Source organism: Bos taurus, chromosome 5 (assembly GCF_002263795.3).
Source record: "Bos taurus isolate L1 Dominette 01449 registration number 42190680 breed Hereford chromosome 5, ARS-UCD2.0, whole genome shotgun sequence".
Classification (NCBI taxonomy): domain Eukaryota; kingdom Metazoa; phylum Chordata; class Mammalia; order Artiodactyla; family Bovidae; genus Bos; species Bos taurus.
Window position 1 is genome coordinate 6,437,660 of NC_037332.1, and position 27,372 is coordinate 6,465,031.

The 27,372-nt window shown below is 43.9% G+C and overlaps 1 protein-coding gene and 1 non-coding gene across 4 annotated transcripts in view; both read right to left on the minus strand.

The window, feature by feature from the left end:
• Positions 1–650: 650 nt before the first annotated feature.
• LOC112446899 (U6 spliceosomal RNA) lies at positions 651–757 on the minus strand. The gene has a single exon (XR_003034977.1). It is a non-coding gene; the product is annotated as a U6 spliceosomal RNA (small nuclear RNA).
• Positions 758–4,320: 3,563 nt separating this feature from the next.
• Positions 4,321–27,372, minus strand: part of E2F7 (E2F transcription factor 7) — a 40,392-nt gene continuing 17,340 nt past the window's right edge. The window contains exons 7-13 of one of the 3 annotated variants that reach the window (XM_059886819.1): positions 26,366–26,500; positions 18,443–18,628; positions 17,919–17,985; positions 15,252–15,759; positions 12,885–13,140; positions 10,916–11,337; positions 4,321–7,267 (exon numbers count right to left, since the gene is read on the minus strand). In XM_059886819.1, the coding sequence (XP_059742802.1) occupies positions 7,097–7,267; positions 10,916–11,337; positions 12,885–13,140; positions 15,252–15,759; positions 17,919–17,985; positions 18,443–18,628; positions 26,366–26,500 (1,745 nt within the window). In that variant the 3' untranslated portion in view covers positions 4,321–7,096. The remainder of the gene's footprint in view (positions 7,268–10,915; positions 11,338–12,884; positions 13,141–15,251; positions 15,760–17,918; positions 17,986–18,442; positions 18,629–26,365; positions 26,501–27,372) is intronic. The other 2 variants (XM_010804747.4, XM_010804748.4) reach the window with 2 other exon arrangements.

The following is a 27,372-nucleotide window of genomic DNA, read 5'->3' on the forward strand; positions in this document are numbered from 1 at the left end:
CTACCAGGGAAGTCCAGTCCTGCATGAGTGTATTTAATCGACAGAATCACATCTAGAACCTGATAGCTTGGGGATCTGGAAAATGTAGTTCCCAGACCCTGTGATAAAGAACACAGGAGTTCATTGAATGCTGAAGGTCAGTGAACAATAGCTAGCATAGCTTGGGAGTCAAGTTGGGACCAGGCTGTAAGGGGACTGGAAAGGGATGCTGAGAGTAAAAAAAATGTTGCATAGAATGCCACTAATAGTTAAAAGCAAAATTGTCAGTGGTCAGTTTTCTAAGCACTGATGGCACTGTAGATACCAGAAGACTGACTACACTGTGACAATCTTGCTTTTGGCATCATAGATGCCATTCTTCTCAACTGAAAAAACCCAAGCTGTAGAACACAGTGATTTATGAAATAATGATCGTGTATATACAACCATGCAACTAAGGTTTTTCTTTTTTTTTCTTTTTTATTTTTTTTAAATTTTATTTTATTTTTAAACTTTACAATATTGTATTAGTTTTGCCAAATATCGAAATGAATCCGCCACAGGTATACCCGAGTTCCCCATCCTGAACCCTCCTCCCTCCTCCCTCCCCACCCTCCCTCTGGGTCGTCCCAGTGCACCAGCCCCAAGCATCCAGTACCGTGCATCGAACCTAAAATATGGAATGCTTCACGAATTTGCGTGTCATCCTTGCGCAGGGGCCATGCTAATGTTCTCTGTATCGTTCCAATTTTAGTATATGTGCTGCCGAAGCGAGCACAGGTTTTTCAAAAATTATGTATCATTGACTGTTAAACGACATGGTTTGAACTTATCACATATTTTTTTTTCAATAGTACTACTGCAGTGGTACTATTTCAGGTAGCATTACTACATGATATGGGGTTGGTTGAATTGGTGGATGCAGAACAAGGATACGAAAGAACCTCAAACATGGAGTCTGTGAGGAGCAGACTCTAAGTTATATGGAGGTTTTCAGCTGCATACAGGGTCAGCGTGCTTAACGCCCGTATTATTCAAGGGTCAACTGTTTTTGTGCTAACTCATCACCCAGTATTCTTCCCCCATTTTTATTAGGTGCACAATTTGTGGCAGGCATTGTGAATACAGATATAAAGCACCTATAGTCTCTGATTTTAGAAACTAATGTCCTTTTTCTATTCAGTGAAGACTAAGTTTTAGAGGGTTATTTGGTAGATTAATTCATTGTTTCTCAAAGTAACTTCCACTGAACCTAATACTTGTAAAATGCTCTAAGGAAAAAAAATGATCCTGCTATCAAACCAGGTTTAAACAATTTGCATATATATTTCCTCTTGCAAATTTTGGTCTCTAATAAATCCTGTAGTTAAAAAATTAGATATTTAATGTTTTACCAAAGTTACCCACTTTTGACTCCTAATATCTATCAGCAGTTGAGTTCTTCAGGGCACAGTTGGGGAATGACTGACTGCTTATATAAAAGAGCCAATCAAACTGAATGCTACCATTGTGTTATTTACAAACAAGGATTTAGATATGAGAGAGTTAAAAGAAAACTATTGTAGCTTCAGGTATGATTTCTTTATTTGAGTAGCGTTTTCAGGACAGAAAACATCAAACTCATCAAACTGATCATAATACTAAAAAATTAACAGCGATCAAAAATTAATTTCTTAAAGATGAGATATTAAATTCTCTAACATTTAGCTAGGAAAATGTAAATCTTGGACAATGGAAGATTATAACTGTTTTAACAGGATGTTAAATGGTGAGCTTGGATGCAGCAGCAAGTTAGAGTTGTGTTCTGTAAATCCAGTAAAGGAGGTTTTGCAAACCAGTTACACACTATGAGACCTTGGACCCACCAGATCTTGAAAGAGCCTTGAAAGTGCTGAGTGGAAATAGAAATGGATTTTGTGGAGAGTTATGCTGTGGTTCCTGGCCTCTGCCTCCCAGGAGCCACTAAGGGCAAGGGCAGGGTGCTGCTCACTTCAGCTCTTGCCTGCAGTTGAGCAGGGTGCTGGTTCATGATTCTGGCCTGGGGGATCGGTGTGGGCTTGACGCTACAGTGGGGAGGGAGAGGCCACGTGAGTTGGGTTGAGCCTTCTCGCCAAGAATCAGGCACTGGATGTGGGCTAGTGGCAGACTGGAAGATAGACTGTTCTAAATCCTGCCCAGTAGGCTCTGTGGAGTATATGTTGGAAAACCAGCGACTGAAAGAGAATAGCAGCTGGAGGAAGATAGTTTCTTCTGGCAAGTGTTCCCAAGCAGAGGCTTCTGAGCAGTTGTTCACGTAAAACAGCTCCAACACGTACCAGGCCCACCATATGAGAGGCCTGATCACCTCTGCTTACCTGCCACCTTCACCTGGGTGTTCACTGGTGGGACTGATGTTGAAGCTGAAACTCCAATACTCTGGCCACCTGATGCGAAGAGCTGACTCATTGGAAAAGACCCTGATGCTGGGAAAGATTGAGGGCAGGAGGAGAAGGGAATGGCAGAGGATGAGATGGTTGGATGGCATCACCGACTTGATGGACATGGGTTTGGGTGGACTCCAGGAGTTGGTGATGGACAGGGAGGCCTGGCGTGCTGCAGTTCATGGGGCCGCAAAGAGTTGGACATGACTGAGCGACTAAACTGATAATCACCTCTCGCACCACCCCTGCTTTGATCTTCCTGGGCATAGAAATCTAGGCCAGCTCACTGGAAAAGGAGAGACATCCAGCAGAGAAGAGACAAAGGATTGTCATTGGTGACCAGGCTACAGAGAGCCCAGGCAGCGGAAATTTTAAATGCTCATTCTGCATCATGAACCGAGAATGTCTTAACTTAAAATTATAGAACTTCTACTATTTACAGTAACAGGGAGGCCTCAGCACCTGACTTTACCTTCATACAAGTGTATGTGTCTTACCCCCATTGACCAGGCCTAAAGGGACACTGGCAGACAAAATCAAGTTGCTTCCACGATCATCCCATGAGTTCTGCTTGTTCAATATACCCTTTACATTGTTAGACAGCAAGGATGGGCACATGCAAGATATTGGTGGATGCCTGCAGTACTGTTATAACATAACATGCCACTAAATAGATGCTAGTAAAATCCTAATGGGCTTCCCAGGTGTCTCAGTGGTAAAGAATCTGCCTGCCAGTACAGGAGACACGGGCTTGACCCATGGGTTGGGAAGATCCCCTGGAATAGGAAATGGCAACCCATAAGGACTGAGGAGCCTGGCGGGCTACGGTCCATAGGTTCCCAAAGTATTGGACATGATTGAGCACTCACGCAAAATCCTAATCCTGACTGTGTGCAGAAGCAGATCTGTCCGGGTTATTTTAGATACCTCTGTAAGACGAAGGCTAAGGACTGGCACAAGTGATTTGTTGGAAGGAAGAGGTCTCAGGCACAAGCTGAATCTACCTGAAGGCTTGGAAGGGACAAGCCCTGTTGTGGCAGGTCCTGTGGTTCCTCTGTTCACCGTTTAGGGGCTTCTTCAGAGCCCTATGGAGAAGGCAATGGCACCCCACTCCAGTACTCTTGCCTGGAAAATCCCATGGATGGAGGAGCCTGGTAGGCTGCAGTCCATGGGGTCTCGAAGAGTTGGGCACGACTGAGCGACTTCACTTTCACTTTTCACTTTCATGCATTGGAGAAGGAAATGGCAACCCACTCCACTGTTCTTGCCTGGAGAATCCCAGGGACGGGGGAGCCTAGTGGGCTGCCGTCTTTGGGGTCGCACAGAGTCGGACACGACTGAAGCGACTTCACTTTCAGAGCCCTAAGGGCTGGGTCTGAGGTTGGAGTTTCTAAGCTGTCTTTCTCAGCGCCTGACAATCTAGCAGAGGAGACCGACAGCAATGGAATCTCCAGTTGGCTCTGGAGATAATACAAGCTAAGGAAAGTCACAGTAAGTCTCTTGGAGGTTCATTTAAAAGCTAGGGGTAACCATGGAATCTGGCTTTGAACAATGGGTTAGCATTTGCTAGACTAAGAACCATTTAACCTAAGAGAGATTATGAGAAGCCAGGGAGGTGATCTCACTGGTGATTCTTATATTGGTTAAGCCTCACATCATCTGGAAACTTCAAACCCACAGTGATTCTACCTCTGGTAGAAATGAAAACCTCAACAGCAGAGTCCCTCAACCTGCCCAAGCTTCCACATGATTCTGCTACTCTAAGTTTTGGCATTTGGGAACCACCAGCAGGGCTCAGGAAAAAGAGCTGACTTGGGTTTATGAAGGTCTGGTTGGCTATTTTGTAATAGTGAATGGTTTTACCATGAAATCAGTATCTACAGAAAGCTCACCAACAAATACAACCAACACCTCTTGTTAAAATGAATTAATTTTTATTGATATTTTATAAAGCTTAATACTTTGCTAAAAGAAAAAACTAAAATAAAAAATTATATAGATAATATAGCTATTAGAAGAAAGAGCAGAGCTACGTAATACAAAAAAAAAAAAGCAGTAAGCAGCAATAAAATAGCTACACAAAACTAGCAGTGCAATAAAATAAAGCAGAAAGCAGCTTTACACTGGGAAAAAAAAAGTTATTTAAATACAGAAATAGCACCTTACAAAAAGGAATTGAGAAATGTAAACTTGGTAGGTAGATTCAAGTATAAAAGTTATACCCCCAACTCTCGTACCAGAATGAAAGGGTTTCACAAACCCTGGACAGTGTAGGGCACACACACCTCCCTCAGTGCTGACTCAAAGCTGCATTTCCTTAGCAGGATCACGGACAGTCATTTTTTTTTTTTTTTTTTTCTTTTACGAAATTATACAATGATAGACTCAAGATTGCCACCATGGCTTCTTCACCACCCCTAATATCCAAGTCTAGCTCAGCCGCTCCACTACCGTCAGCTGCTCTGGAACAAACAGATTCATATTCTGAGAGAATGATCACTGCATTATTATTTCTACACATCATGGAGCTGCATGAAGAAGTGGGTACTGCATACAAAAGGAACCTGCTCTTGGTTTTTCTATCGCTAAGTATGGTCACAGCATCATAATCTCATTTATGGGTTTGTCTGTTAACACTCCTCAAGAACCGTAAATCTTCTGAGGTTTATAGAACAGAATTAAAAAAGGATTAAGAAGTTAAAGTGGCAGGTATCCAAGAACAGTGGGGAAAATCAGTCTGTATTTTCATCTAAATGTAGCCCTCTCTAGTGAAAATACTTTGTGGACGGTCTGAAACATGATATATTTAAAATGTATGTATCCTGTGTGGATTTATATGCCGTGTGTCTTACAATCTACTTGAAAGAGGCATATTTTTGTTTCGATAGGAAATCTATCATATTTCTTTAGGGTAATCATTACCATACAATTAGACTAGAAGAAGATGAGAACCGGACTTTTGATCTGTTTAACTCTAGAGAAGTCTGTGAAAAGGGGGGGAAAAAACCATCTTGTAAACTTTAAAAGTTTAGTGTTGATAAAAATTTTAATTAATAGCAAAGTTATTTAATCTGGCTACCTACCTCAAGTTTTCAATGCTCTCGTGGGGGCGATAAGGATAAAGCTACTCTATCAGACTCCCAGAGTCTCTTAAATTAATATTTTTATTCTTTCATATAACATTTTGGGTCCAAAAATAAAAATAAAATTCTACACCAAGATTCCAAATTTTAAAAGTTTAAAGAAGGAGAAAGGAAAAAAGAAGGAGGGAAGGAAGGAAAGGAGGGGAAAATGAAGGGGGAGAGGGAGGCAGGGTTGTGGGGTGGGGAGGAAGCCATCTGTTCTGAAGAGACCTTGAGGTAAATATCAACACATCTAGGCACGCAGAGATCTAGTTCAGCTACTTAATGAAACCCTCAAGGAACACAGTTCAACAAAGAGATGATGATTAAGTCTCTAGAATTGCATTTGTGCTAGAACAACGATCCCTTGCACTCTCTGTTCTCATTTTGCAGAACTTCTATGAAAAAATCACTCTGGTTTGAATACTTTGGGATTCTAAACATAATGTGTCTATTTTCCCTCTTACTGGTCCCATCATGAAGAAAAAAAAGTAAAAAAAAAAAAATATCACCCATTGTCCTATGTCAACCTTTACATTGTCATTCTTCAGAATTCTACTAAAACATCCCAACTAGGTCTCAATTTTCTGTAGAATTGCTTTCTACCATCCTGATGTATTCGATAAAAAGCAATAGCTAGAAGACATCCCGTACCTGATACTCTACAGTTAACATTTAAATAAAAAACCACAAGGGCATGTAGTGAAGGGAACTGAACATGGTAGGTTTTTTTGTTTTTGTTTTTTAACAAATGATCAGTAAAACCTCACTGTTCACATAGTTATCGAGCAGCACCTATCTGGCTGCTAGAGTTCATCTTAATCCTCACGCCCAGGTTGGGTTAGCACAGTTCATCATAGCGAGGTGTGTCATTCACAGTTATTTTGGTCTTGACATTCCGTCATGTATATATATTTATCCACATTATTACTAGGTTGTTAAGTAAGTGCAGGGCAAATTCTAGGAAAAAAGTACAAACATTCAAGTCGTCATACCCTGAAAAATATGTGTTTTGCTGTCGTTGTAAACTTTTTTGCACTAAATCCCACTTCACGAACAAAATAAATAATACCATAGGATTCACAACTGAAGCTGGCTTCCTGATGAAGCCGAAGGAAGCAGTAGCTTTTTTAAACTGCAGAAAGGAAGTTTCTCTCACCACAGATCTACTCGGGGTGAGTGAATACACGTCAAGAACATTCACCCCACTTAAGTGCTAGACGCGCCCCTCCCCTTTAGGAAAACCACAAGGTTCCAGGAGGCTATTCAGATTTCCTTCCAGCAATAAGGTGATTCCTAAATGAAAATGACAGAAGTCAGCTGATGCTTCTACCGTGATACCACGTAGAGTTGGACACTAACTGGTATAAAATGCACAATTAGGAACATGACTTACAGGAATACAGACGCTTCACGAGGATGGACAGTTAACATTAGAACCAGGGGATGCAGGGGAGAGGAAGCATGCATGCTGAAGACCAGATGGTTTGCATGCTGGTTTCGGTTCAGCATTAGGACACGACAAAGAGAAATTCAGGCGCCTGGATCCTCACCTCTGCTTGGCAAAGCATCAGGCTAGTCAGTGCCCCCGCTGGAGATTTCCAGTCTCCTCTGTGCTGAGCTGGAGCTTCGTGACTGATTCCTTTCTTTTCTCCTGAGGACAGGGTCCCCGAGGCTGCCAGGCGTCTTGAAAAACGTCTCTTGGTGTGTGCACCGGATGCTCTTGGGGGTCACTGGAACTGGAGACTGAAATAGGAAAAAGAAAAGTGAATAAAAACAGAAGTGACCTTACATTGCCTCGAGTCTCTGAACCGAAGCCCCTCCTGGCCCGTGTGGCTGTGATCCCCGCGCAGGCGCTCCATCCCCTTGGCTTTTCTGTCATTCACCCAACGTGTCTCCTTCACAACACTCGTCACAGCTGGAAATTAGCGGATTTACTTTGTGTGCAGGAAGGTGGCCTAGCGAAGCGGTCACAAGCAGCTGGAGCCAGGGTCTGGGCTCTGCCATAACTAGCTGTGTGACCTTGGGCAAATTACTTAGCTGGTCTGTCCCTCAGTTTTCTCATCCAACCAAAGACGGGGATGACCAAAGTACCGAATTAACAGGACTGTGAGACTTAACTGAGAGAATATTATTAAGGTGCTTTAGACCATCCCTCGGAGAAGGCAATGGCACCCCACTCCAGTACTCTTGCCTGGAAAATCCCATGGATGGAGGAGCCTGGTGGTCTGCAGTCCATGGGGTTGCTAAGAGTCGGGCATGACTGAGCGACTTCACTTTCACTTTCCACTTTCGTGCATTGGAGAAGGAAATGGCAACCCACTCCAGTGTTCTTGGCTGGAGAATCCCCGGGATGGGGGAGCCTGGTGGGCTGCTGTCTATGGGGTCGCACAGAGTCAGACACGACTGAAGTGACTTAGCAGCAGCAGCGGCAGACCATCCCTGGCGAGTAGTACATGTATATGTCTTTGCTCTTTTTGTTTACTTGCTAATATTTATCTTCTCATGTTAAACATTTACCCCTTTAACATGCCCGAAAAGGGCAGGAACCATTATCTTGTTTACCAGTATCTTTACTGCCTAGGTCAGTGCCTAACACATAACCGATCATCAAAATGCATATGGTATGTTATAATCACCTTGTTTAAAAACACGTTTACTTCAATGTCTAGCAAACTTTTGAGATTCGGATTAATTGTCTAAAAATAGTTGTAGCCATAGCATAACCCTTTCTCTGGGAGAGAAGGTAATTATTCTGAACAATGCCTAATGCATAATAGTAATTCAACAAATGCTTATTGACTGAACTACGGATAGAGTTGGGGGAGTGAATAAAGTACTGATTAATTTATACTGATTACAGACATTTACATATGTACATCTGTGTATATTTTGTGAGTATGTGGGTGTGTGGGGGTGTGTGTGTGTGTGTATATACACACACATACTCCCACACACACATCATGGTAACAATCAGATCAGATCAGATCAGTCGCTCAGTCATGTCCGACTCTTTGCGACCCCATGAATCACAACACGCCAGGCCTCCCTGTCCATCACCAACTCCCGGAGTTCACTCAGACTCACGTCCTTCGAGTCAGTGATGCCATCCAGCCATCTCATCCTCTGTCGTCCCCTTCTCCTCTTGCCCCCAATCCCTCCCAGCATCAGAGTCTTTTCCAATGAGTCAACTCTTTGCATGAGGTGGCCAAAGTACTAGAGTTTCAGCTTTAGCATCATTCGTTCCAAAGAAATCCCAGGGCTGATCTCCTTCAGAATGGACTGGTTGGATCTCCTTGCAGTCCAAGGGACTCTCAAGAGTCTTCTCCAACACCACAGTTCAAAAGCATCAATTCTTCGGTGCTCAGCCTTCTTCACAGTCCAACTTTCACATCCATACATGACCACAGGCAAAACCATAGCCTTGACTAGATGAACCTTTGTTGGCAAAGTAATGTCTCTGCTTTTGAATATGGTATCTAGGTTGGTCATAACTTTCCTTCCAAGGAGTAAGCGTCTTTTAATTTCATGGCTGCAGTCACCATCTGCAGTGATTTTGGAGCCCAGAAAAATAAAGTCTGACACTGTTTCCACTGTTTCCCCATCTATTCCCCATGAAATGATGGGATCGGATGCCATGATCTTCGTTTCCTGAATGTTGAGCTTTAAGCCAACTTTTTCACTCTCCACTTTCACCTTCATCAAGAGGCTTTTGAGTTCCTCTTCACTTTCTGCTATAAGGGTGGTGTCATCTGCATATCTGAGGTGATTGATATTTCTCCGGGCAATCTTGATTCCAGCTTGTGTTTCTTCCAGTCCAGCGTTTCTCATGATGTACTCTGCATATAAGTTAAATAAACAGGGTGACAATATACAGCCTTGACGTGCTCCTTTTCCTATTTGGAACCAGTCTCTTGTTCCATGTCCAGTTCTAACTGTTGCTTCCTGACCTGCATACAAATTTCTCAAGAGGCAGGCAGATCAGGTGGTCTGGTATTCCCATCTCTTTCAGAATTTCCCACAGTTTATTGTGATCCACACAGTCAAAGGCTTTGGCATAGTCAATAAAGCAGAAATAGATGTTTTTCTGGAACTCTCTTGCTTTTTCCATGATCCAGTGGATGTTGGCAATTTGATCTCTGGTTCCTCTGCCTTTTCTAAAACCAGCTTGAACATCAGGAAGTTCACGGTTCACATATTGCTGAAGCCTGGCTTGGAGAATTTTGAGCATTGCTTTACTAGCGTGTGAGATGAGTGCAATTGTGCGGTAGTTTGAGCATTCTTTGGCATTGCCTTTCTTTGGGATTGGAATGAAAACTGACCTTTTCCAGTCCTGTGGCCACTGCTGAGTTTTCCAAATGTGCTGGCATGTTGAGTGCAGCACTTTCACAGCATCATCCTTTAGGATTTGAAATAGCTCAACTGGAATCCCATCACCTCCACTAGCTTTGTTCGTAGTGATGCTTCCTAAGGCCCACTTGACTTCACATTCCAGGATGTCTGGCTCTAGGTCAGTGATCACACCATTGTGATTATCTGGGTCATAAAGATCTTTTTTGTACAGTTCTTCTGTGTATTCTTGCCATCTCTTCTTAACATCTTCTGTTTCTGTTAGGTCCATACCATTTCTGTCCTTTATCGAGCCCATCTTTGCATGAAATATTCCTTTGGTATCTCTGATTTTCTTGAAGAGAGCTCTAGTCTTTCCCATATGTATTAATATATCCACTGCCTCCTAAACAATGCATTTTAAGAAATGATAGATGCTAACAATCTTTGAGCTAGTATTAAGACTTTCATTTCCCTTGACTATTTCTTTAGCTGCACAACTAAAATTCAGGATGGTCTCCTTGATTGACCTAATGAAATGAAAAATAAGCTTGGAAAAATCATCTGTATAGTCAGCATGCATCAAAAATCCCCCTGAACGATGAAGTCCCTCCTGATTCTAAAACTATTTTTGCTTTCAAAGCACAGGATCTCTTGAGTCTCACTACTTAATGAAATGAGCAGATGCCTCCGGGTCTAGAGTGGACACTAGCTAGAATCTGGTGTTGGATCCCCGTTGGAAAGTGGTTTGACTGAAGTCTGATTGTGTTTGTGCTAAGTGGCTTCAGTCGTGTCTGACTCTTTGCGACCACGTGGACTGTAGCCTGGCAGGCTCCTCCGTCCATGGAATTTCCCAGGCAAGAATACTGGAGCAGGTTGCCATTTCTTCCTCCAGGGGATCTTCCCCACCCAGGGACTGAACCTGTGCCTCTCACATCTCCTGTACTGACAGGTGGCTTCTTACCTACTAGCACCTCCTGGGAAGCCTGATTCGATGCAGGCAAACCCCATCACGGCTCGATGCGCTGTCCACGTGCCAGGCCAACGGGAACCCTTAGGACTCACCTGTTGTAGTTTTACCGTGGCGGCTGGGAGACTTCCATAAGCAGGGGATCCAGGCTGGACGCTGCCATGGGACCTTGACATCACCGGACTCAGGTGAAGTGAGCATGGACCCTGAAGCTGAGGGTCTGTGGAGGGGAGTGTGGACGACTTTGGATTAACCATGGCGGCAGGGCCGATGAGAAGATGAGCTGTTGATCCGAGGCCAGGCAAGCCAAAATTCACAGGTCCCACGTTTGGGAGAGGGCTGGGAGCAGAGGACACTGGCCCGGGCATTGTGGGGGAGCAGAGAACAGGAAAACCACTGAGAGCTGGCGAGGGCAAGACCATGTACTGAATGCTGAGTGAGGGCAGCGGGCCCACAGGCAGTCCCACAGCATGAGGGCTCTGACTGCTAGGTAGGAGCACACTGAGACCATTTAATCCTGCAACACAAGCAGAGCAAGGTGGAAGTCAGTGCAAAGCGAAGATGCCATCCAAGCACCCACGTTCAGGGCCTTTTAAAATGGGAGCCCACAGTAAATTAATTATCCACCTCCAGACCAGGCCACCCACTCTGTGCTCTTCCAGCACCCCCTCACTTCCTTGCCACCTTTACTCGTGTGAAAATTTGGTGGATGCTCACGTCTCCCAGGAGAGTTTTGTTAGCATGAGCTCCACTGAACCCAAACTGAGGAGAAAAGTGAACTTGGATGAGGAAAATAATATCTTTCTTTTGATCAACTTCTAACTGAAATTTATATTTCCCTCAATTAAGATCACAGGCAACAAATCACAGCCAAATGAACAGTACCTTGACACTGTCACTAGTAAAAAGCACAGGTGAATTCATATAATCTTACCTTGATGGTGGGTTTCTTGAGTCTAAAGCTCCCCACAAGTTATGAGAGGCTTGGCAGATCTTATTACTATAATTTAAAATGATTCTCCTAGCTGGATTTCGACGTAATTTGCCTCCTTTGTAATCCTATGTATTTAATTTTCTGCATTTGTAAACAACCTAAGGAGGAGTCCACAGGCTTCTGCATAGTGTCCAAGGACCCATGGCCCAGAAAAAGCTGCTGGACTGACATTTTCATTCTGAAGAAGCTAGGTCTGTTTTTTGTTTATTAAGGTATCAGTAACACTATCATGCTTACGTGAAGCTCTCACAAAATATTGGCTAAAGGAATAAAGAATGTGTTCTAGATCATGAATAATAATGGATACCCACCTAACCTGTGACAGGAACAAGAAACTGAAGAAAAACTTTAAGTCTCTTTGTATCAAGAGCAGCTTCATGTACACAGTGCATATTTAAAAAATTAGGTAACTGTTATATTTCAGCTTTATTTCAAAAGAGAGTATTTACTGAGTCTTCTAAGTGTCAGGCACTATTATTCTAAGTGCTCCAGATGTATTAGCTTATTAAATTTAATCTTGTTTTCATAGCACCCCCAAGAAGCAGGTGCTCTTATTATTGCTGTTTTACCAATTCAGGAGGGCTAGATACTTAAGTTCGCACAGGTCAGAAGTGGTCTTAATGTCCAGCCCCCTCACTGCAGTCCTGGCACTCGACCACAAGGGCACGCCAGCACTTCGGGATATGTAAGTGGCCGGCACGTGAGCCACACGTGGTGGCCAAGGGGTTCATACTGCGAAACTGAACCGATGCCAGACTCAGCTGAATGATAAAAACAGAAATGTCATTTGAATATTTGTGCTTTTTTTTTTTTTTTTTTTTACCAAGGAAAGTTGAATGCATTAAAAATAAATTACCTGCCCTAATTACTTTCTTATTATCTGAGAGGCTGGTGAAAGTGCAAGCAGGCTCCATCTTCATTTCATTGATGGAGAAAGCCAGGGGCTGGAGTGAAATAACTCAGAGACTGCTCCTCAAGACATCAGTGTGGTCACATGATGTAAAGAAAAATGCAAACGTGCAATGTATAATCCGAGCACCCAAAGGACTGGAAGGCGTGACACCTCTTACCTGCTGGAGGCTGCACATAGAGATACTGCAGTGGAGACGGCCCTTTGGTGCTTTCGTTTTCCTCCGAAGGCTTTTCTATCTCTGTATTACTACAAGGGTTTCCCCACTCGGAAGAGACGAAGCCGTTCGTGGTAGCCTTTCCCGAAACTGCTTTTGCAGCAGAAAGTTGCCCGTTCATGTGAGTGTCTTCATGGGGTGCAGATGCCCTGTTTTCTGAGGTCTTGGGAGAGGCGATGTCTGCAGAGTCTGAAGGTTTCTAAGCACAACCCAACCAGGAATAGAAAAGCAAATCAAATTCCCAGCAGTGAATCATAACAACAGTTTTCTCCAAATAGCTAACCCATAAAATGAAAAGGTCAGGCACCACTGTGTGCCCCGTGATTTGTGTATGTCTGTCATTTCTGGTGTAATTAGAGGAATGGTCTGAAGGTCAATGTCATGACATGGGCTTCTGTAGGCTTAAGATTTCTGAAGCATAGAAATGATGGGAGATTTTAATGATGAGTAAGGGAGCACGGTGTTTAGAAGGTGAAATAAATTACTGAGTTGGGATACACAAAGGGTGTTGATGCAGTAGGCTTTAGGGGCTGGGTAAGAATTGCAGGGCTGACCCAAAGCCATCCTGTTTATCTGAGAAACACATATATACACATACCAGTCAGTCTTTCCCTGCTGTTCTGCAGCCACAGGCTATACACAAAACTAGGAAAATTCATTCTGGCAAGAGGAATGCATAGAGGAGGAAGGGTCTTAAATAAGGGACTGATGTCCATGAAGTGTGCTTCGCTGACTTCCTACAAATGGCTGCGATGACAGTGCTTCTGCTCTCTGAGAGTTTTACTGGTCATATCGCATTAGCCTCCAAAAGGCCACTAAGCAGGGGATGCAGACAGCTCAGAGTTTTGTTCTTTTATTCTAGAAAGATGGGCTCTCTGAGCAGTGGCATGCGCACTGATGCAGACACAGAGCCAGTGGCACCCCGTTCCTGACCTGGACCTCAGGGGCACCCTGGAGTAGAGATTATTTCATTGACATGTTAAAAAAAATAAGGCAAAACAGACTGGGAAAGGATATACAAACGTGTTAACAGTGAATGCCTCTTTTTTGTTTTTATTTAATACTTTTTAGCATTTTATGCTAAGTGTGATTTTTCTAAAAATTACTTTTATTACAGGACTACTTTATGGCCAGGGCTTCCCTGATAGCTCAGTTGGTAAAGAATCCGCCCACAATGCAGGAGACTCTGGTTTGATTTCTGGGTTGGGAAGATCCGCTGGAGAAAGGATAGGCTACCCACTCCAGTATTCTTGGATATCCCTTGTGGCTCAGCTGGTAAAGAATCTAACTGCAATGCGGGAGACTATTTCTGGGGGCTCCAAAATCATGCAGGTGATGACTGCAGTCATGAAATTAAAAGATGCTTGCTCTTTGGATGAAAAGCTATGACCAACCTGGATGCTGCTAAGTCACGTCAGTCGTGTCCGACCCTGTGCAACCCCATAGATGGCAGCCCACCAGGCTCCTCCGTCCCTGAGATTCTCCAGGCAAGAACACTGGAGTGGGTTGCCATTTCCTTCTCCAATGCATGAAAGTGGAAAGTGAAAGGGAAGTCGCTCAGTCGTGTCCGACTCTTAGCGACCCCATGGACTACAGCCTATCAGGCTCCTCCGTCCATGGATTTTCCAGGCAAGAGTACTGGAGTGGGATGCCATTGCCTTCTCTGGACCAACCTAGATAGCATATTAAAAAGCAGAGACATTACTTTGCTGACAGAGGTTTTTCCAGTAGTCATGTATGGATGTGAGAGTTGGACTATAAAGAAAGCTGAGCACTGAAGAATTGATGCTTTTGAACTGTGGTGTTGGAGAAGACTCTTGAGAGTCCCTTGGACTGCAGGGAGATCAAACCAGTCCATCCTAAAGGAGATCAGCCCTGAATATTCATTGGAAAGACTGATGCTGAAGCTGAAACTCCAATACCTTGGCCACCTGATGCGAAGAACTGACTCATTTGAAAAGACCCTGATGCTGGGAAAGATCGAAGGCGGGAGAAGGGGACAACAGAGGATGAGACGGTTGGATAGCATCACCAACTCAATGGATATGAACAAGCTCTGGGAGTTGGTGATGGTCAGGGAAGCCTGGGGTGCTGCAGTCCATGGGGTCACAAAGAGTCAGACACGACCGAGCAACTGAACTGAACTTTATGGAAAGGTTACTTGGAAGAGGCAGGCCTGGGCTTAATTATAAAACTGATACAGGCACCACCTCCTATTGCAGACTCAGTAGCTTGTGTCTATTTGCGCATCTCAGTTAGGAAGAAACCGGGTCAACAGGCCGTCAGTCGGCACACGCGCTGCCCACTCACCTTGGGCATGACAAGGGAGAGGGGACCGTCCTCGTGGTCCCTGCACTGTCTCTTGGTGGCTGGCTCCTCCTCCTCCTCCTGCAGCCTCCTCTCCTTGCTCAGGCGCTTCTGACCTGAGGGCATGGGGGGCTGCTCTGCTGCGGTGACCTCGGAGCCTCCGCCGACGCTCCCTGATCCTGAGCCCGACCCTGGAGACAGTCCCTCCTGCAGGCCCCCGCACAGCATGAACAGAGGGGCGGGAGGCACGTATAGCAGGGGCTGGGCAGCCGCCAAGGGCTGCGGCTGGTGCTCCACATCCAGCGCCATGGAGGCCAGGGAAACGCCTCCTTGGCCGTTCAGACCGTTCTGGGCAGGCAAGGCCTTCAAGTCTGTTTGGGCCGCAGAGAGGGCTTGGTGGCACAAGGGGCTAACACGGTATTCTGAGTCAACGGATGGGCTGGGGAGAGGAGCTGCAGGGTCCAGGCTGCTCGGCAGAGGCATCATGTTCTGACTGGCAAAAGCTACCGTCCTGTAACAAAAGGAACAGAGTGGGGCCATGCAGTCACCACAGTCTACTGACCTCCAGCTCTGCTTTCCTAGAGAGATGAGCCAAAGCAGGACTGAGGGAACACTGCTCACTCCTGCTACTTAAAAAATTTTTTTTATTAATTTGGCTGCATTGGATCTTAGTTGTGGTCTCTCCAGGCTGTGGTTTGCAGGTTTAGTTGCTCCCCGACATGTAAGATCTTAGTAGGATCTTACTTCCCCGAGTAGGGATTGAACCCTCGTACTCTGCAATGCAAGGCAGACTCTCAACCACTAGACCACCAGGGAAGTCCCCCACGCCCACTATTAAAGTGGGCTCCCTGAGATCATGAGCTAACCCCAGAAGCAGACAACCACGTATTATACCTGGATGGATGCTTTGCAACAGGATAGGGGCTTTCAGAGGCTCCCCTCCACCTCTCCCACAGCCAGTAGTCATTGGCTGGCCAGCAAGTACCCCTTCCCAGGCACACAGATGCTATAATGACCAGCAGAATATGGTAACAATTTTACATCATCATTCTTTAACAGGAGCTACTCTTAGCCCCCTCTCCGACCATGAGGGAGGAACACTTGAGCCCAGAGGCTCATCCAATTACGGAAGGCCACCCAGTGGGGTCTGCACATGGAGTCCCTGAGAGATGCCGGGCAGATAACAGAGACGAGGCCAGATGCTGATTTAAAGGGCACATCTTGTTTACCTCACGTTCACTGTGAGATAAATGAAGTAATCAGCGAGCGGGGAAGTAAATGTATTTACAGAATTATTCTCTGTCATTCTCGTCCCATTCCACTCTGTATTACTACAGAATTTTCAAACAGCACACATTCACATTGGGCTTCCTGGTGAGCTCAGCTGCTAAAGAATCTGCCTGCAATGCAGGACATGCCATTCGATTCCTGGGTTGGCAAGCTCTCCTGGAGAAGGGACAGCCTACCCACTCAAGTGTTCTTGGGCTTCCCTGGTGGCTCAGATGGTAAGGAATCTGCAGTTCAGGAGACATGGGTTCGATCCCTGGGTTGGGAAGATCTCCTGGAGGAGGGCATGGCAACCCACTCCAGTATTCTTGCCTGGAGAATCCCCATGGACAGAGGAGTCTGACGGGCTGCAGTCCATGGGGTCACAAAGAGTCAGATATGACTGAGTGACTAAGCACAGCACAGCACACGTTCAAATTAAGTTGTGCTGACTCACTGTCTTATACTGATTTGCATTTCTTTCCATCGCCAGCTGACACGGCTTGGACTGGCACCACAGCAGAGCAGAAAGACTGGGAATGCTCTATTCTGCGATGTCCTAATCTGCAGTCCTTCTCTAATTCCAACCCTACCTGCTCAAAGCAGCCTGAATGGTCTCCAGTGAATCTACAGGAACCCTTTACTGTCCATTTGATAAATCTAAACTCTACGCCTTGGCTTTCAGAGCATTCTGCCAACTTGACCTACTCACCTCCAATACCCCAAGCTCTTCTTGTATCTTATTTGGACAAATCACTATGGCTTACTTCCCATCCACTCCCTGACTCTGGCTCAACAGTTTTTTTTCCTCCCTTGTCTGTCATTATAAATCTTTTCTGTTCTCTCTTCAGCATTTCCTCTGTTTCCTCTGATAATATGTGATTTCCTTCAAAATCAAACCCCAAATCTGATTCAGATAGTGTAGGTTCTTTCACTTATTAACTCTGTGACTTTGGGCGAGTTACTTAATCTCTCAGGATGTCAGCTGCCTCCCTGTAAATTAGGATAATAGCACCAACATCAAAAGGTTGTTGTTGTAATTACATAAGATAATATACATAAAACTTTAAGAATAGTACCCGGTAGTTCATAAATGACATTAGTTAGGATAATGACAAAGTGATTCATGGGACTATGATATGTCATTTCTCTGTCACATTAGTAGTGACTTGTCTTTTTATTTTTCCTTGTAAGCTTTCATAGCCTAGGGGATACATTTTTCATAAAAATTTTCAATTTTGGGTCCCAGATGCCAAATCCTGCACAGTGTTGGGCACAAGGGGGAAACTTACAAAATCCTTAATAAACAAATGGCTGATTTTTGAGCAGGACTGCTACACTTTACCTTTCGATGGGTGGCATTTGAATTCAGTCACAGTTAAAACTAGGACAGAAACTACTTACTCTGAGTTGTCTTCCATTTTCTGTCTGGAGACAGCTGCCAGACTTCCAATTTCCAAGGAGTAGACTCCTAATCCGAAAAAGGAAAACAAAGTTCTACCAAATACAGCAAGGGACTTATAACAGCAGTTATATACAGCAGGGTTCATTATTCACAGCTCAAGGATTATAAGACTATCTCAAATCCATCCTGGTTTTGATTCAGAGAGAGACATGTCCAGAAGCTAGCTCTAAGTGGTGAATGTAGGTCTCATTAAAAATTAGTAAGAAAACAAAACAAAGCTAGTATTGCTTTATAAATCTGGTGAATTGCTGAGATGCATCAAACAGGTCAACCATGGCAAACCAAGTAATCTTCAATCTTCAAGGCCAACGAGAATCAATTTCAGGCTGAGGGCCATGTGTATACCCTGTGAACTCACCATCTCATGCAGAGCCTACAGTCAGCTCACTAAAACGTCACTGCACGGGCAGGGCTACCATTACATGGTGACTGATAGACGCTGTGGGTAAGTAAAGGCAGATACCTTGTTTTTGTCTGTAAGGGCTGCTGGGTTCTGAGTTCACTTTCCTCTGTGTCCTCTCGGAAGCCTGCTCTGAGTTAAAAGAGCTGTGTCGAGCAAGCTTCTGTTTTGCACAGAACTGAACGTGGCCATATATTTCTTTTTTCAATTCTGGTAGGACAGGTGTAGAAACATCCACGAGATCATCATCTAAATAAATAAGACAACTGGTAGTGTTGTTATACAGCTATAATTCAGGGTAATTTCAGCCTTTTTAAGATATGGCTTTGAGAACCTCTCAAAATGGAGCTACCTATAAATTAAAAATGAAAACAAAGGAATTTCATGAACCCTGTCTCAAACCCCAATTTCTTTCAGTGTACTAATCTTTTAAATAAGTTAGTGACTTTAAAGACTGAATCCATATATATTCTAAAATTATCTAAACTGCAATAAAAGTAGAGCAGGATGTTCTGTAACCCAAATTAGAATGCACCTGACATTTCAGATGCTTTCTTTGGGCAGAGATATCGAAGGAAAACCCAATCGTACTCAGCCCAACATGAATATTTAGAGATTTTAACATTAATTGAGATTGGCCTCTTATGCCACAGTCCCAGGGCAATGAGTATAAGAATCTCTATTTCCTATTATTATGCTTTATTATTTCTTTCCTATGCAGCAGGAAGCTCAGTTACTAAGTGACCAAAGGCATAAGGTCAGCAGACACCTCATGGTTGAAATGCTGCAGAACAGTGAGGGTATTAGAAGACTGGGCCTTGAGGCCAATTTTATGCTTAAATAAGCCTCTGTGAAATCAGGACAGAAATCTCTATATAGAACCAGGTCTATGTTCTATAAAGAAATACTTACCATTGTTCAGATAGTCATGCCTACCCTGCTCATCTGTGCTATCTTTTTTAAGTTCAAGGGATGCACATTTTAATTGTAAGACGGATTTAATAAACTGAAAGGCCCAGCTAGACTTCCATTTTTCTAAAATACGCAAATATTGAAAAAGAAAACCACCTACGGTTTTCTTTTTCTTGTAATAAAACCCCAACAAATTCTCTCTTTAGAAAATCAGAAGTTATAGAATCAACTAGAAGAAAGTGGGTCAAGACAGTATTATTTACCCTCCTTCCTGAAAGAAATAAAATACTGAACTAAGTATATAAAACAATGGTTCTCAAGATGCTGGACACTAGGCCACGAAGGATGGTGATCCATTAGAGACAGGGCCTGAAAAGAGGCTCTGATTAGCCCAGCTTATTGCCTGGGCAACACTTCCAGGCTAAGGGGCAGAGAAGGAGCTCTAGGCAGAGCCTGCAGGTCTGGGGATGCAGCTGGGGGACCTGGAAAGTCAAGGCAGCTAGCACTGGTGGGGCAGGGTACTGAAGAGCACAGCCAAGCAGAAGGAATGCTGGAGGTCTCAGAGGGTCCTCCTTGGTAGAGCTGCCCTTCAGCAGTCACAGGAGATCGGTTTCCAGTCCCCACATGGATAGTTGAGCATCTCACCTAAGATGCTCAAGACTCCTACATAAAATGGCATAGATTTAATCCTGTGTAGATACTGAGTAAACTTTTGTAGGCACTATATACTAAATCATCTCTAGACTACTGTAGTACCTAATACAATGTAAATGCTATCTCAGTAGCTGCCAGTGTGCAGCAAATTTTGAGTTCTGATTTCTGGAACTTTCTGTATTTTTAAAAAAATACTTTCGATCCATCATTGGTTGACTCTACAGATATGGAACCTACAGAGAGTCAAAGGGCTGACTGTATTCAGTGGAGTACTCATGCATGGGCGGAAACTCCCCAAGGCCAAGGAAAGAGCCCTCAAAAGGAGTAGACAGAACAGTGTCTGCACTCAGACAGGGCTGAGAACAGTGCTGACTGCCAATAGATGCAGTGGGAAAAAAATCTCATACTTCATGGTCTTTGGTTAGAATGCTAAAGAGGGTGTTGCCTCAGTAGTGGGGACAGTGTACTCAAGACTAATTGCTGATAGGGTGGGTTCTGCCTGCTGCTGCTGCTAAGTAGCTTCAGCTGTGTCCGACTGTGCAACCCCAGAGACGGCAGCCCACCAGGCTCCCCCGTCCTTGGGATTCTCCAGGCAAGAGTACTGGAGTGGGTTGCCATTTCCTTCTGCAATGCATGAAAGTGAAAAGTGAAAGTGAAGTCGCTCAGTCGTGTCTGACTCTTAGCGACCCCATGGACTGCAACCCACCAGGCTCCTCCATCCATGGGATTTTCCAGGCAAGAGTACTGGAGTGGGGTGCCATTCTGCCTAACAAAGGTTAAAAGCAAGAGCCGAAAGGATAACTGTTTCCAAGTAACTTTGCTGTATCAGAGAACAAAGCTCAAGAACATTTTTAGGAAGAGAGAATTATTTAGCACATAACAATTTATAATTCTCAGTGTACATATAATGGCATACAATTGGGCTTCCCAGGTGGCTTGAGGGTAACGAACCAACCTGCCAATGCAGGAGGCATAGAAGATGCATGTTCCATCCTGGGGTTGGGAAGGTCCCCTGGAGGAGGGCATGTACTCTTGCCTAGAGAATCCCATGGACAGAGGAGCCCAGTGGGTGCAGTCCACAGGGTTTCGCAGAGTTGGGACACGACTGAAGTAACTTAGCACACACGCATGGCATACAGTCAAAAATTACATTATACACAAAGAAGCAGGGAATTATAACCCACAATGAGCAGAAAAATTAGTTGAAATGGACCTCAAAGTGACATAGATGATAGAATTAGTAGACAAGCACATTAAAATAGATATTATGATTGTATTCCGTGAACTCAAGAAATTGAACATGTTAAGTGGAGACATCAAAACTACAAAGGCCCAGGATTCCCTGGTGGTCCAGTGGTTAAAATCCCACCTTGCAATGCTAGAGACACTGGTTAGAGCCCTGAAGATCCCACAGGCCACAGAGCAACTGAGCCTATGTGCCACAACTACCGAGCCTGCGTACCCTAGAGCCCACGTTCTGGAACAAGAAGCCGTTGCAGTGAGAAGCCTGTGCTCTGCAGTGAAGACCCAGCACAGCCACAAAACAGAACATTTAAAATAATTTATACAGGTCCAAGTCAAACTTCTAGCAATTAAAACTACAATGCTGAAGGTGGAAAAACACCATGGGTGGAATGCATGGCAGTTTAGAAAAAAATTCATGCATGCAGAAAAAAACTGTGAACTTAAAGAGCAATAAACACTATCCGAAGTGACAGAAAAGAGACAAAGAAATGAACAAAACATCAATGAACTGTCGGACCACTTCAAACAGCCAAACATGAGTGTAACTAGAGTTGCCAAAGGACAGAAGGGGAAAGGAGAAATAATGACCAAAAATTCACCAAACTTGATGAAAAGTTTAAATCCAGAGATCCAATGAAGCGCAACAAATCGAAGTAAGAGACACCGAGAAAACTGTAACAACCCACGCATGATCAAATTGTTTAAAACCAGTCATAAAGAAATATGAAAAGTAACCGAGAAAAAAGAAGACACATTACATGTGGAAGAACAGGATGATGGGAGAGTTCCTGTCACAAACAATGCAAGCTTGAAGACAGTGGAACCAGTTCTTTAAAGTACCAAAAGGAAAAAACCTCCAACCTAGAATCCTTACCCAAGGGAAATATTTTTCAAAAACACAGGTGAGATAAAGACGTTCTTAGACATACAACAACTGGAAGATTTCACCACTGGCTGACCTGCACTCTAAGAAGTGTTAAAGAAAGCCCATCAAAAGAAGACAAATGATACCAAGATGGTTGGATTGAACGGCACCGGGGGGAAACACGAAGTAAAACAAGTGATGCCTCTACACACCCATTGGAACAGCTAGAACCAAGGCTGACCTAGAGCTCTCATATACCACTGGTGGGAACGTAAAATGTTACAGCTACTTTGGAAAACAGCTTGGGAGTTTCTTAAAACCTTAAACATCCACCTATCGTGTGATGCACCTATTCTCCTAGATATGAATCAAGAGAAATGAAAGCATATTTGCATATAAAGACATGTACATGAATAGCCACTGCAGCTTTGTTTGCTGTTGTTCAGTCACTCAGTCGTGTCTGACTCTGCCACCCACGAACTGCAGCACGCCAGGCTTCCCTGTCCTTGACTGTCTCCTGGGGTTTGCTCAAACTCATGTCCACCGAGTCACTGATGTCATCCAACCATCTCCTCCTCTGTCACCCCCTTCTCCTCCTACCCGCCAGCCTTCCCAGCATCAGGGTCTTTTCCAACGAGTCAGCTGTTTGTAATAGCTCTAGATTGAAAATAATTCAAAAGTCCACTTTTAAGTGCATGAATAAAGAATAGTATATCCATTAAAAAATAAAATATAAAAAAAATAAAAAAAAAGAGAATAGTATATCCATACAGTGAATACTCCTCAGCAATAAAAAGGAATACACCATTGATACACACTACCATGCAATTAATCTCAAAATAATTATGCTGAATCAAAGAAGTCTGATAAAAAGAGTACTCACACTACAGCTGATTGTCATTATTTGTGGTAAAGCTCGATAAAGTCACCGTGAACACTGAAATTAGTCAATACTGAACCATCACTCCCAAAGGAAATACAGGGTTAGTTTTCTGCAAGTCTCTGGTCAAAACATTTTATAAACTGATTAGTACATAACCCTGTTTCATGAGTCTGTTTAAGACACATTTAGAACATCTTGTTGATCCATTAGCGCTGCACTCAGTCAAAATCACTGGAACTCATGCCGGAACCAAGTTCCTCTGCTAAGTTGCTTCAGTCGTGTCCGACTCTGTGCGACCCCATAGACGGCAGCCCACCAGGCTCCCCCGTCCCTGGGATTCTCCAGGCAAGAACACTGGAGTGGGTTGCCATTTCCTCAATGCATGAAAATGAAAAGTGCAAGTGAAGCCGCTCAGTCGTGTCCGACCCTCAGCGACCCCATGGACTGCAGCCTTCCAGGCTCCTCCGTCCATAGGATTTTCCAGGCAAGAGTACTGGAGTGGGGTGCCATTGCCTTCTCCAAAGTTCCTCTAACGCGTGTATTTTCTCTGTAAGACACAGCACAGCCTTCATGCACTTAGAAACACTAGACGGCATTTCAGTATGACACTTGTGGACAATTTCAAACAGCAAGATCACCAACACAAACCACAAAAACGTGAAAACGCAGCACTAAAAAGACCATGAAAAGGATGCTTGTTTACAGTGTGAGTCAAAAGAAACAAGTGTGGGAAACAACAAGGTTGCCTTGTCTGACCTCAGCTGGGAGCACACGCCATGGCAAATGAAAGCTTTTGCCACTCTGCAATCTGTGAATGACTCAGAAAATGCTGTGGGTATTGATTCTGGAGTTTCAAATAAATTTTCATGAGTTGGTAAATTCGCAAATACGGAATCTGCCAATAATAAGCACTGACTGTGTTTGATTCACTTATTAGACATTTCAGAAGATACACGTCTCGAGTGAAGGAAAGCAGATCACTGGTTGCTGGGAGTGGGGAAAGGGAGGGAGGTATTCAAAGGAACAGAAGGAGGCTTTGGAGGGTGATGGGTTAACTACCTTGGTTGCAGTGATTATTCACTGAGGCTTATGATGGCAGAACTTATCAAACTATAACTTTAACCACTGTGCTGTTTATTGAATTTCATGATACTGCACTAAAGCTGTTAAAAGGAAGGAAAGGTCCTTATGGTGGGGAAGGAAAAGAGTAAAGAGGTGGATTGCTAATTGAGGAGTGAAGGGGAGTGAATTAAGAAATCAAAGGTAACTTGATGTTCCAAGTTTAATTGTTGGGCTCGTGACAATTGTGCTGTCAGTAATGGAAATAGGGAATATAGAAGGAGGACCAGGTTTCTGAAGGATAGAGGAAGAAAGTGCAATTTGAGGTTCCTGACCTAGTGCCAAGTCCCCTCTCCCATGACACATCAGAGCGCTCCCAGGGGCCGACCCACTGGTTACATAAATCCACAAACTCCTCGACTTCTCAACACCAGCTCACTTCTCTGGCTATCTTGTTTTCCTCAGTGACACCACCAACTTTGAATCCCTCCTCTCTTTCAATCTCTTTATCTAAAGACCCCTTGTCACTTCTGCCCACTAGTACCGATTTCTTGGCTAACTTTTGAGGCCTTCCAAAATGTGGTCCCAAATGATCACACTTTACTTCTCATTATTCCTATCCTAGGTCCTCCACTTAAGTCAGGATGCCTGAGTTCTCTGACACAAGCCAGATCTGTTCTTAGGTATCTGTTCCTTCAACTGAAAAAAAAAGCTCTCCATCCGTCCAAAACCTAACAGTCCATCAGAACTTAATCCATATCATCTCTGAATTCCTACAGAGCCAGTATTATCATATGCAGTGCTTAAGAGTTCTCTGATTTTCAAAGGTATATTAATTATACACCTTCAGTAGAAGCTCATTAACCAACTGAAGTAGATAAGGCACTGGTCTGGATGCTAGAGTTTAATTAAAGGCGAATAAAAACTGTGTCTGCCTCAAATGTGTACAGCAGGGACAATACCATGATATCATCCCCAGGTATAATGGCAAGATACTAAATTACAATCCTTCCGATGAGATACTTCTTGCTCGGGGTGACTGGGGAAAACTTCATGCAAGAGCTGACATGTGAGCCAGACTGAAGGCTGAGTAGAATATTTTATGTTGAAACGGGGAAGAGAGCTTCACTGGTGAAAACCCAAGGATAAGCCAAAAACAGGAGTAGAAAGTGGCAAAGTTGTACATTTCATACTGGCAGGGACTCTATCATAAATGTCTCTTTGGGTTTTCCTCGGTGTTACTAAAGGCAACCCTCAGAGATATTGTGGGTTTGGTTCTAGGCCACTGCAATAAAATGAGTCACATGAATTTTTTTGTTTTCCAGTGCATATAAAAGGTAGGTTTATGCTATACTGTGTTGTGCAATAGCGTCATATCTAAATAATGTACACACCTAAGTTAAAAGACACATCATTGCTAAAAAATACTAAGCATCACCTGATAACACACAGTTGCCACAAATGTTCAATTTGTGAAAAATGCATCACCTGCTCAGTGCAATAGAATGAACTGCCTGCATAGTTCACATGCAGTAAGGACTTGCTGAGTTAATCATACTTGGTTCTAAGTGGCTTCATCTAGTTTCTAAGTGAATAATGTGTTACGAAGTGAGGTAGAGAGCTATATCTTTTATAAGCCTGGGCTAAGTGTGAGAATTTATACTACTAAGACTAAAATTGGAAGGGCAATTTAAAAATAACTTTAATGGCTTTTTTCCTGGCAGTATGGCTATACATATGTAGCTGGTACAGAAAGATCCAGTCCCCAGTTGCACAAATACTACCTGTAAAATAAGTAGAAGATAATACCCTCTTTTGCTCTAATTTAGTAAAATTATGACATTTGTGACTTTTTAAATAAATTACAGAAAAGGTGTTCATTACATCCATCCTATGTTTAAGTGTCATCTTACCACCTATGAGTTTTGTGACAGTAACTGATATAATTTTTACATTATCTGGAATTTCAAAGAAAAACAATGTTTTATTCTGCTAATGCAGAACAACCAGAGATCATAAAAAGTGTCATTAAAAAAAAAAAAAAAACTTGTTAAAATGAAGCATTATTTTTAATCCTTAGGCCCAAACTTCCAGGAACTTTGGAATGAAATTAAAAAAAACCCAACGAGCTGTAATTTAATAGCTTCAGAAACTGCCAGGTTCTAAGCTCTCTGTGTGTGAGCCGCCAGCACAACCACTTGTAGGCTAAGGCTCACTGTTCCCAGACTGGCGGCACGAGTCTAATTTTGAATGTGACGTGGGTGATGGGAGATGAAGGGGAAGATTAATCTCGCAGTGTGGTAGGTGTACGCTTTGAAAAAGCAACTGGGGGTTATACATCAGATGGTCCCGAGCAACAGCGCCTTACCTGTGGAGCTGAAATCCACAGGGCCGATCCACTTGAAGGCAGGTTTCCGGCCTCGATCTTCCGTGACGTGCACTTTCTTTATCAGCATCAAGCTGGTCAGCACATTGGCTATGTCATAGAGGCGTCGTACCTTTGCTTGAAGACATAAAAAACAACTGTGGTCACACCATACCTCGGTCCGGGACGTCACGACCTTTTAGTTTGTGTGATGGGTCACTTTCTCAGCCACCAAAGAAGCCTCCAGCAGAGAGCAGTGGGGGAGCATGAGAGGCCAGTGACTCCCGCATGAAATCACTAAGGATTTCAGTGTCTGATCATCTCACTCAGCGAAGGTCAGTGTGTCCTTCTGCTTTCACAGCTTCATGCTTCGTACCAGAGGCACCTGGTGACAAGCTGGGATCACTGTGATTGCAAAAACACCGAGGGAGGCAAACGGGCTGTAATTAAAGGTGTAGGAAATGTCATTCTGATCCACGGCTTGTCAGAAGCTTGCCTGGAGTCTCTCCCTGCAAGACACGGTGGCACATGCTCTCCCAGGCAGCTGGGCTGTGACAGTGACAGGGGTTCCCTGGAGCTTCCGGCGAGGCTGCATTGCCGGGCACACAGACTGTCCAGGGCTCGAGGTCACGAGGTATGACTGCTGAAGACAGTCAGCGCCTCGGCTCTAACCCTGGTGGACACCCAGTGGGGGAGGGCTGGGTGGGCATTCCGTGAGTCTGAGAGGTCCAGGGAGAGACATTTGAAAACACATGCACTGGAGGAGAAATTCAGAGGGGTGGGCGGTAACACATTAGGTGGGCAGGACGATGCCCACAAAGTAAGCTCTATCCAAGAAGTCAACTTACAGGGAGGAAAGCCACTTGAATTCAGGGCTAGGATAAGCCAAGGGCTCTGATTATGGGCCTGAATCATCAAGCTTTCACTCCAGATGCAATATTTCCCAATCCTGATAGAACTGGATTTTATCTAGCCATTTCTCCCACAGGGTGGCTATACTTCCAGCTGGA